The 11,751-nt window shown below is 46.0% G+C and overlaps 1 protein-coding gene across 1 annotated transcript; it reads left to right on the top strand.

The window, feature by feature from the left end:
- Nucleotides 1-2: 2 nt before the first annotated feature.
- On the top strand, nt 3-5,114 carry LOC141729129 (uncharacterized). The gene is made up of 2 exons (XM_074540820.1): nt 3-275; nt 3,169-5,114. Exons 1-2 carry the CDS (start codon nt 3-5, stop codon nt 3,505-3,507), a joined length of 612 nt encoding a protein of 203 aa, XP_074396921.1. The 3' UTR covers nt 3,508-5,114.
- Nucleotides 5,115-11,751: the final 6,637 nt, after the last annotated feature.

The following is an 11,751-nucleotide window of genomic DNA, read 5'->3' as shown; positions in this document are numbered from 1 at the left end:
ACATGGCGAGGAGCGGCCGCGGCGCGGCTCCGGGGCCGGGCGCAGGTGCAGCGGCCGGAGCGGGAGGCAGCGCTGCGGGAGCAGCGGCGGGAGCGGCAGGAAGAGCAGCAGCCGGCTTCACGTTGTCCACTCGCATGTGGGGAGCGCGGGCAGAAGCGGCAAAGTTTCCTGCGCAGCCCGGACTCGCAGCTCCGTCACGGCCGCGCAGGGCCGGGGGCAGCTCCGGCGGGTCCCGGCGCCAGGGGGAGCGGGCGCGTCCCGGGCGCGCAGCCGGCCTGCGGGCGGAAAACAAAAGGGAAAGGAAGGACACGTGCGGCCCGCCGGGAGGGAGGGAACCAGGGAGGGAGGGAGAGAGAGGCGGAGGGCGCAAACAGGAGCGTAACCTGGCGCTTATTTTCACTTTCAGCCCGGGCGCTGCTGGGAGCCGTAGTCCCGGAGGAGGAGGAGGAAGCGGGAGGAGGCGGACGCAGCGCCCGGGGCCGGGCTGTCAGCCTTGCTCCCGGCCAGGATCATTCCATTGCTTCTTAGCCTAAAACCAGCACCGGGGGGTGGCTGGTGAAAAACAGCATTAACCCGGTAGTGCGCGCTCGCAGCCCACAAAGCCAGATGTATCCTGGGCTGGATCCAGAGCAGCGTGGGCAGCAGGGCAAGCCGGGGGGGGGGGGGACTGTCTCCTCCTCTATTCCCCTCGGCTGAAACCCCACCTGGAATATTGTGACCAGCTCTGGTGCTCCCAGCACAAGCAGAACACGGAACTGTTGGAGCAAGTCCAGAGGAGGCCACGAAGTTGATAATAGGACTGGGGCACCTCCCCTACAAAGCCTGGGGAAGAGAAGGCTGCAGTATCTGAAGGAGACCTAACAGGAAGCAGAAAAGGGACTCAGAAGTGTATCAATGGGCAAGAAATAACAGGTTCAAACTCACAGGGTGGAAATTTAGGTCAGATATTAGAAAGAAATTCTCCACTGTAAGAATGGTGAGACGCTGGAGCAGGCTGCCCTGAGAAGCTGTGAATGCCCCATCCCTGGAGTGTTCAGGCCAGGTTGGATAAGGCCTTGGGCATCCTGGTCTAGCGGAAGGTATCCCTGCACAGGGAAGTGGAGTTGGGACTAGATGATCTTTAAGGCCCATTCCAACCCCTTCATGTTCTATGATTTTGTCTGAAATCTAATCCACAGTATGTGGGGTATGTGTGTTTAGTTAGGCTTTGTTTGGTTTGGGGTTTCCCCCCAACAGATTAGATTTTTAAGATTATTTTTTAACTCCAAACACTTGCAGGAAGGAAGATGAAAATAACACAGAGATAGTAAAAGAGGGCTTGATTGAAAATGAGATTTTAAAAAGCCACAGCCATTCAATACTTTTAATGTATTACTTTTCTTGTATGCCACTCCTAGTTGTAAGAAGCCCAAACATTCATAGCACAATTCCATGATTAAATTTTGCTTGGCATTGCAAACGGGATTTAGAAGGTTCTGATGCACAAAATGTGACAAAGAAAGGATGCTCTTCGAACTTGTAAGGCAGCTTGAATGGAAACCCTGATTTTTACTTTCAGCTGACAGTAGTAAGCCTAGGGAGGGTGTTGACTTGAGATCCCTAGGTAATAATAATAAGTAACTTATTAAATAAACACAAGTTACAAGGCAGCCTAATTCTAGTGCTCCAGCAGCATCACACCATCTTTCCTAACAGAAGCTCAGGTTTGCCAGAAAACAAGGAACAAGAAATTAATGCCAGTTCCTGATATCTCTGTATCTGTAGACAAGGAGAATAGAAAGTGAAAGAAGTGAAAGCAAAGCTCTACCTGCAGCCAAGCCTCCAAGACACAGTGAGGCAGCACAGGGATGGATGCTTTAGACAAGGGAGGGGATAAAAATACCAGCAAGGGGCTGGAGGGAAAGCTCCAGCTTCTCCCCAGAAGATGGGAAACATCATCTAGCAAGACTGAACTATAAACAGTTGCTGCCACTCACTCAGCTACCACATTCACTCAAGGAACTCAGGGTAGCAGAGTCCTGCACGTGAGAACTGCTTCTTCTGTAGATAAAAGTAATTTGAAAAGATGCTTTTGAAAATATCAAACTGGTGTCCAGTTACAGACTTTCTTAGGAATATCCAATTTTTTACTCACTCAATTTATCATGTTTAGAGGCAGTACTATGCTCGAATATTTAACAAATCTATCTTCTCATATATTTCAGCCTTTTGTCATTGTGATTCTATAGGCTGGTGAGGGGAAGGGCAAATGCCTTTCATCGCATCTGTTAGGCTAAAGAATGCCTATACATACCAGGCCATTCAGTATGTGACAGGATGTAAATGTGGTTCTGATAAGTGAATACACAGAAAATTAGAGCATTAAAGTCGTCTAGTTGTCAGTGCTCTAAAATCCTGCTCTTCCTGCAATCAGCCCCTGAAGCTGATGAAGTGATGATGACCCCCAGAGCTTTTTCCAAGTGCTGCTATACAACAATCAATCAATTTCTAGAGAGGTTTAGTTCTCGAGGAAGAAATCTACTCTGTACACATACTTGCAAAGACTCAAGGAGAAATGCACCCACCCAAAGGTACCTGAAACACCTCAGCATTAAAATAAATGCTCCATCAAGATAAGAATGACCAAATTATAACTCAAGAGTCATTACAGATGTTGCAACTACAGTTCCTGCAGATGCTCTAATTAGAGTTAATACAGATGTTCTAATTAGCCGGCAGCTCTATTAACACTTTCGACCAGCACTTACACCACGTGCATCAGCTCCAGCCACGAGTTTCTCCTCTCGCTGCCCCTACCCTGAATCAGCCCAGGAAGCTGACTCAAGCTGAAAACATTTTTTCAGGGGGGTAAAAAAATAAAAAATCTAACTTTATATTTAAACCAAGATTGCTTTTGTGATCCAGGTCAGGGCCTGCCTGTGCCAACACCTGGGCCAGCAACCTTGGGCAGAGCAGCCCGGCGTTCCCGGCCTCGCGCGCCCTTTCCCGGTTCGCCACGCGCCTTCTCCCACCCGCGGCTCGGCGGGCCAGGCCGGGGACGGACACCCGGGCAGGGGCGGACCCCCGGCCTCCCGGAGCCGCGGCCGCTGCCCTGCCGTGCCCTGCCCGCCCCCCGGCACCGGCACCGCCGGGGCCGCGCTCCCGCTGCCGCCAGCCCATGGCACTTACCGGCCCCCTCCTCCTATTCTCCTCCCCACGGGCGACACCGGCAGTGGCGGCAACGCCTCACGCTCCTCGCCCCGCCGCGGCCCCGGCACTTCAATCTCCCGCGGCGGCCGCTCCGCCCGCTTCGCTCCCGGTGATGCGCCCGCTGCCAGCCCCGTCCCGTCCCGTCCCTCCCGCCGCGCCGATCCCCCCCCGGCCGCCGTTGGTTTGTCCCGCCGGCCACACCTGCGGCTCGCACCATTCGCCGTGCGGGGGGGCGCCGAGGCGGGGGAAGAGGCGGGCGGGGAGCGCGCCCGGGCGCCGGGGCAGCGAGCGGCGTGTAGCGCCGCGATGCTGCGCTGAGATCCGGCCCTGGTCGGCTTGGAGGAGTCGGATGGTGCCGAGGCGAACGGCAGTCGCCACTTGCCGGGCTCACCCGCAAGGCCCACAGTGGTACAGCCGAGGAACCTTTCCTTCCCCTCACCCAGCAGGTCCCAGCGAGGGGCGGGAATTGCCATGTGCCGCGTCTGAGGGAAGCGGTGCGGCCCGGCCGGAATGCCCCGCTCCACCTGAGGGGAGCGACGTGAAACGTTTCTGAGCGTGTTCCTGACGGGTCAATGCTTTCCTTAGTGAGGTAGCGGCCCGGAGAATAGGTGTGGGGTAGGACAGGGGACACCCCGCGCCACGCTGCCCGCAGGGATCACCCCACGGCCACAGAGAACGGAGGGGACGCCCCACAGCCATACGGGTTTGGAAGGGACGTCCTGCAGCCGCACAGATTGAAGGGGACATGCCAAGCCACATAGGTTGGAGGGATCTCGCCACACCAAAAAGGTTGGAGGGGACACCCCTCAGTCACACGGGGGGATCATCCCTCAGCCACACAGGTTGGAGGAATCACCCCACGGCCACGCAGTTTTGGGGGATCACCCCTCAGCCACAGAGGTTGGAGGGCACATCCCACAGCTGGGTGTGCTGCCAGAAGGAGAAGCTGCTGAGCTGTGCCCTCGGTGCGTGCTGCCACAGTAATTGCGTATATTTCTGAAATGTGACCATATACAAAGAGTGTGTTCTCATATCCCATTGCTCTTCATTGGAAGTGCTCTAGCAGACATGAAGAAATATGTGAAATGCTTGTAAAGAAATAGTGGGAAGGTTGTGAGAAGAGTAAGCAAGTGTGTAGAAAATTCAAATTCGATTTTTTTTCCCCTTGACTAAAAAGCTTATTCAGGCTGGGAACTCAAAAGCAACGTGGCCAGCAGGGCAAGGGAGGCAGTTCTGCCCCTCTGCTCTGGTGAGAACCCACCTGCAGTGCTGCATCAGCTCGGGGTCCCCAGCTTTAAAAGGGTGTGGGACTGTTGGAGCAAATCCAGGGGAGGACCATGGACAAGCTCAGAGGATTGGAGCACCTCTCCTATCAAGACAGGCTCAGAGGATTGAGTTTTTCAGCCTGGAGAAGGTTCTGGGGAGACCTTACCTGCAGCCATTCAGTACCTAAAAGGGGCTACAAGAGAGCTGCAGAGGGATTTTTTTTTTTTTTTTTTTTACATGGGCCTGTAGCAATAGAACAAGGGGATCTGGCTTTAAACTAAAAGAGGGTAGGTTTATATTAGACACTAGGAAGAAATTCTTTATTGTGGGGATGATGAGGCACTGGCACAAGTTCCCCAGAGAAGGTGTGGATGCCCCATCCCTGGAATTGTTCAAGGCCGTGTTTGATGGGACTCTGAGCAACCTGATCTAGTGGAAGGTGTCCCTGCCTGTGGCAGAGGTGCTGGAACTAGAACCCTTCCAACCCAAACTGTTCTATGATTCTGTGAGTCAGCTGTCCTGGCCAAGCTCCCTCCCAGCTTTTCGTGCACTTCCTCACTGGCAGAGCATGAGGCACTGAAAAGTCCTTGACTAAGGGTAAGCACTACTTAGCAACAACCAAAACATCAGAGTATTTTTCTCATGCTGTATCCAAAACAGAGCACTGTACCAACTACTTTAAAAAAGAAATGAACTCTATCCCAGCCAAATGCAGGACATCATGGCAGAGGTGTTGGAACTAGGTGATCTTCAAGGTCACTTTCAACCCAAACGATTCCATGATTCCCTGATTCTCTGATCAGCACTCAAACACATGACCAAGCCAAAGAGTTTAGGGGGCATTAATAAATAAATACTTCAAGCTAGCCAGCATGAATATTAATAGTGGTGATAAAGCCTGATGCTTAAGGGAACACAGTTAAAAAAAACAAAGGGGCGGATCTGGTTATAAAAAAATATTTTAAGTTGCCTATTTGCTTAGTCGTCCACGATGAGATTTGTGTCCTGTCAAACACCAGCCTGAGAGACAAAGAATGTTAGAGTTTGAGTTGTCCCAACCCCTTCTGAACTGAATCTGAACAGTTAAAAGTTTTAGTTTAATTCTTCCAGGATACCATTTTATTTATTCATGTCTGTATGTGGACACACTTGGATTTAATTCTGCTGATGAAAACTAGGCCTGGATTTCATGTCCCTCAGGCAGAATAGAAGTTCAGTTATAGCAGAATATAGAAATGGTTGCATTATTCCTACATGCTATTTATAGCTGCCTGCATTTTTGTGCTTCACGTGTGAGCCAAAGGTTGTACACTCCCAGCATCTGCCAGCAATTCCTTCAGTGCATCTCAGGGAGTTACAAAAAAATGCAGTCTGCTTGACTTTGAGATAATGATTCCTCAAAAATTCAGTAGTCGTGTAACATTTTTCCTTCTGGAGCGCTTTGGTCAAGGCCAGAATTTTAAAAGATTTAATGCCACATCAGATTCAAGGCGCTCAACATTCAGGTGGGCAGCACCCAAAAAATGATGGGCTGATGGCACAGGCAGCAGCTTAGTATCTCAGCACAACAAAAGCAGGGTTTGTGGAATGAATTCCTGTGGGAACAATAATTAATGCTGTCCCACACAGGATAAAAAGACAGGATAAAAGGGCTGCATGCACGAGGGTCACCCTTCTTAGTTATACCAGAAGTATTATTTATGCTGCTGTGAAAGGTGTATCTTCAGATTCTGGCCAGAATATCCCATTGCAGTCTCTAATTTGGGGAAGAATATTTTCCTTGGTTGGATTTTTTTTAAGACTAATGGTTACCATTCACTCTAACACAAATGACAAAAAGCATGTTGTGGTAAAAGCTGTTCCTTCCACCCTTGAGGAACACTCATAAACTGTCTTGAACATGTTGGTCTGAAGGTTTGTGAAGTCAAGAACTGCTGAGAGTTGAGGCAAGGAGGTATTTGAGGTAAATGGATGCTCTAAAAGCTTTCAGAACTCCTGCATGGTGGTACTACAAGCACAGGAGGAAGATGGCAGAACCATATCAATTGAAAGCAGCATTTTTAGTGGTGTAAAGATAGAACAAGAGTAATTAGCTGTGAACTGGGAGCTCTCACTTTAGGTAATGTGAATGGCTAGGTACATTGTACTAAAAAAGTCTCTTTTCACGGTTTCTTTATGCTGCCAGAGCTTTGTACAGGGTTTGTGTGGCAAGGTTTTGGCAGAGGAGGCCCCCAGGGGTGGCTCCTGCAGGAGGCTGCCAGGAGCTTCCCACACATCCAAGGGAGCCAATGCCATAATCCTGTTTACAGAAGTAACTGTGTGACTGCAGCTAGAAAAAGCCAGGAGTCTGGCAGCAGTGTTTGCAGAAAAAATATTTCCTGCAGCTTGGAATGAGTAAACAGTCACACTTTGGAGGAGTGCTTTAAATCAGTCGTCGTGAAAATTACTCCTAAGCCAGTGAACAGAAAAGTTTGATTGAAGTGATTGTTTATATTAAATTGCAGTTGTATTGTGTCTCAAAGACTGATTTTTCACTGTTTGGTAACCATTAAAGTGTGCTGGTCATGGTCTTCATGCATAATTTACCATTTCTTTTTGCTAGCTAAGAGGATGTGGTATAGTTACATAGATCTGAGACATTTCAGACTTTAACATAACTTCTAATTTGTACATACATTTCACGATTTGGGAAGATGAGGACTGTTTAAATTCTTTTTTTTTTTCCCCTAGGTAGTTGTTACACTTTTAGGTGTGGTTCATACCAAACTCCTAGTGGATAAATATAGGAATTGAATATAGATTATAAAATATAGAATATAAAAAATATAGAATATAAAAAAGAAAATAATGAGGAAAATAAACCCTCATTATAGTTGCTTTTAGTTGAATAAGATAAATGTATTTGATCCTTCTTCTTAAGGAGATTCTCTAAATATGTTTTGCACTGAAAAAGCTTTTATTAAAAATGGAGGTATATTTGCAGGAAGAGAATGTGACTGGTTGAACTCTCAGTCGTTCTAGTGTGTGGAACTAGTAGAGATCATGCTGTAATCTCCACCTCTTCTTTATTTATGGATGGAAATAATGAAAAAAAATCAGCAGAGGCAATCCATTTCAGTGAGCTGGTTGAATGGACAGAAAGGAAGGAAATACTGCCACCTTGCTTGCAGAAAAAGATGCTTGTCAGAAACTGGTTCAACCAAGATTATCCTTCAGCAGCTTGATCAAAAAGTTCATACTGCTTCACAATGTACTTCTGTAGTGTTAGTATTATTATTTTGTTTTGCAAAGCAAACATGTTCAAATTAAATCTTAAATCAACCAACCTGATTGATTTTATTCTTATTATTTTATTTTAGAGACCCAGAGAAGTTACTGGAGAAGAACCATTTTTTTTGCCTTACATTTAAATCAGGCACAAAATCAGAGTCTTCCAGAATCCAGGTACTTTTCTTCATGTGTATGGAGGCTGTATGTGACTGGTGAGTGCAAGTGCATGAAATGATATTCATTAATAAAATCAGAATCAGTCACGGTAGTAATAGACATCTAGTGGTAAATAGAAAAAAAAATACAAAGGGATGGACTTTGTAGGAGCCAATCTTGGTGAGTAATAAGAATTTTTTTTTTTTCAGGCTGTAGCCTTGTGTCGCCTGTGCCGCTTTGAGCCCCAGAACGAGTGACAATCCGTGGCGTTTGGGGACCGTGGTGTTCCCGCGGCTGCCGGGGCCGGGGGTTGCAGTTCAGCGTTCGGTCGTTAGATGCCGGTAGCTGCCCGCGCATTTGGGCTCTGCGTTTTCTGAGTGTCCCGGCGCAGGGACGTCGGACTGGTGTTCCGGGAGTGGAACACAGGCAGCGCACTCCATACATCCTGTCCGACTCCAAAAAACCCAAACACAATCTGCCTCCCCCAAAAACCCCAATAAAACAAACCAAAACCACCCCACAACAGAAAAAGAGATTTTTGTCTGAAAGTGAAGGGTGCAGCCCGGCTCCAGAACACATAATGTCCGTTTCTGTGAGCTCAGTCTGTCCCCAGCCATTGTGCTCCAACAGCTCTGAGGTGCAAATAAAGCAGCAGGGGATTGCCAGGTTGCTCTCCCATTTGTTGTGCCCTGCCAGCCGAGCACAGGCACAGAAATGCATCTCGTGTTGGCTTGGTGCCACCAGAGGCTCTTTGTATGCATTGGTGACTCCCTGTGCTGGGGCAAGGTCCATCCTGCTGTTGATGTGTGCAGGGGCAGAACTGCAGTGTCTGCCTGTGGCTGGGATTGTGCAGAGGAGTGCCACTGACAGCAACTGCTTTGCTGAAAATACACTGTGATCCTGGGTTCTGTCAGGGCCTGCAAGCAGTGCTCTTTAAACTGTAGATTTCCCTCAGGCTGTGTTGCATTTCTGTGGGATGCAGGCCTTCTGCACGTTTTCAGGTGCAACATTCATGTGCATTTTGTGTAAGAGTTGGTATTGATTCAGCTGATGATGACACTTTGGGGCATTTAAACTGTGTATGCCTCTACTGCAGAATGGTTTCAGTGATAAGCCAAATTAACTGAAAAGGAAAACAATGAAGTAAGGCTGCCATAGTTAACAATGTGCAGTTCCTCCTTAACTGCAGACCTTTTAAGCCTTTTTTTCATCTCAGACTCAAAGCAAAGAACCTCTTGAACAAGAGCTTCCCTGTCCATTTTGTACACGAGGAAACTGGAGGACCAAAGTTTGATGATAGGTACATGATCATGCAGGAAGTGTCTGATCCATCTGGAAATGAAGCCTGGGTGGGTTCCTGATCTCTGTTCTTGTGCCTTCACTGCCACATTCATTTTTCCATTTGCTGTACAGCTTTATATGGTAACAGTGGTGTTGCTGTTTTTCACAAGACGGTCTGAGCTGGTGTCCAGATTAGAACAATGGCCATGACAACTGTTTTCTCTTTGATAAAGTACCATAAAAATGCTCAGTGCTTTCAGGCAAGCACATGTGTCAGCCAAGAATGCAATGCCTGCTCCTTGACTTAAAAGTTTCTTTTGTGAGCATGGAGTTCAGACTTCACAGGATGCTACTCCATGGACTGCCCCTGTTTTTTCTGAAGTCAGTGAGGCTACAGCTATACAAGTGAAGTCTGATTTTTGCCTTCTGGTTTCAAAGTAAGCATTTAATAATCAAGTAGACATCAGAGTGTATTTTATGCTGGCTTTTAACCCAATGATATGCAGCACTGCAGCTGAGAAGGCTTTCATTGCAGCTATGTCTCAGCTTGACTTGTAAGGTTGCTAAAGGAATGTCTTGTTCTCATGCCATATTTGTCTTGCTTCTTTTTTTTTGCAATTTGTTTGCTTTAGAGAACAGAACCAGACATAAGCATCTGTTTCTGAATGAGGTTGGGTATTTTGGGGGGGATTTGGGGCTGTTTTCACCCAGTGTTACAGATGGTTTCACTAAAGAACATAACAGTTACCTGAGTAGCCCAAGGTGATTCAGTGAACTGATCAAACTCCCTGAAAATGTTAAACTCTTCTGGCTCCTTGTCTTTTAAACTTGTCTAGCCACTAAATCATGTTGGCTCCCAAATGAAACAAAACTTTGGGAACTGGAAGTCACTTTTCATACTGTTTAATTGCCATTCTTATGTGGGAAAATTAGTATAAAAATCCTGCCTGGGAATGCACCAAAATTGTTTTAATGATGTTAAGCAAACTCTTTGCATCAAGCAATTTATTATCTGTTGACAGTAACTCACACAGAGTGTATGTAGGAGAAGTCGAGCATGTTTTACTCGACCAAAGCAGGAGTGTGTGAGGTGATGCTGTGTTGATCTGCCCAGCAGAAAACAGATGCTGCTTTAGAAAAAGACAACAGTTTCTGCCAGTGTGAAAACAAAGGGGAAGAATTCTCTCAGAAAACATCTTTTATTGTAGAATGATTTTAAAAAACAAATATTTCCAGTTACTCTAAGTTTTTCTTTCCAACTATTATTCAAAGACTTCCTTCTCTCTATGCTTTTTCCTTCCCCATTCCTTCTGTTTCAGTTTGGAAAGTGTTATGAGGACCATGACAATTTGAGGCAGTAAGTGAGGAAATGTTTGTGAGGAGAATTGGTTATTAGACTGATAGAGTGGTAAAAAATGACCGCACTTTAAGGCTCAGGTGTGATCTGAGGAAAGATTTGTTTGTTCAGTACCTTATCTGTGTTTGTTACTGTGTCACCTGATGTAATAACAGGAAAAAAACCCAAAACCTTGACTTTTATTTTCCATTTGTCTGTCCAATTTCTCTGCTCATCCTCTGTTTTCAACTCTGAGAACAAATGGTGAAAACAAACGGAGACAAAATATGGAGAAAGTTAAATAGAAAGGGAATGCTAAAACTTTTTTCTTATTTATTCATGGTGTGGGGAGGGGCTTGTTTGCTTTTGGGAGAGGGAGATGACTTCTAATAGCAAAACATTACTTAAAAACAAATGAAAAATGCTATTGCATAAATAAATTTTGCATATAAATTTCTGTAAAACAAAACCCATGAACTGAAAACATATACCTCAGTTTAAAGCTGAGCTCACATCTTTGTGTCTTTTGAAAAATACAATTTTATTTTGCACACCAATTTTTAAAACAAATTATGTGTCTGTCAGTTATGTGGCTTACAATTTAGCTACTGATGTAAAGGTATTTTACCTACGTTACTTCATATTTCTTTTCACTTTCTTAAAATACAAACTGGTTTATGTAAATGCTTCTCTAAAATGCTCTAAATGCTTCTTCTCTATAAAAATCTTTCCTGATTTCCTAATAAAGTAAAGATAAAGATTTATACTCCAAGATGGATTGACATAGCTGTTGCATAATCAGCTATTCCAGGATAACAATTCTTGCTTGGATAGGCTTTTCCAGAACAAAAAATTGATTTACTCCAAAATAATGTATCTTTTTCCAAAGCAGAATTACTCTTCACTGAAATGAATCTGGAAATGAAGCCTGGGTGGGTTCCTGATCTCTATTCTTGTGCCTTCACTGCCACATTCATTTTTCCATTTGCTGTACAGCTTTATATGGTAACAGTGGTGTTGCTGTTTTTCACAAGATGGTCTGAGCTGGTGTCCAGATTAGAACAATGGCCATGACAACTGTTTTCTCTTTGAAACCTAATCTTCACTGATTAGGTTCTTGTGTGCTGAAATACAACACTTACCTGAGAATAGGTGTATGCAAATAACCCCTTTGTAACAAATATTTTAGTTTACTTTTCTGGGGCAGCTCAGGGAAGATGCTGGCATCCCAAGGTTTTCAAACAAGGGGAAAT

The sequence above is a fragment of the Zonotrichia albicollis genome, chromosome 5 (genome assembly GCF_047830755.1).
Source record: "Zonotrichia albicollis isolate bZonAlb1 chromosome 5, bZonAlb1.hap1, whole genome shotgun sequence".
NCBI classification, from domain to species: domain Eukaryota; kingdom Metazoa; phylum Chordata; class Aves; order Passeriformes; family Passerellidae; genus Zonotrichia; species Zonotrichia albicollis.
Note: the sequence above shows the minus strand (reverse complement) of the source record. Positions and strands in the feature narration are given on the sequence as shown.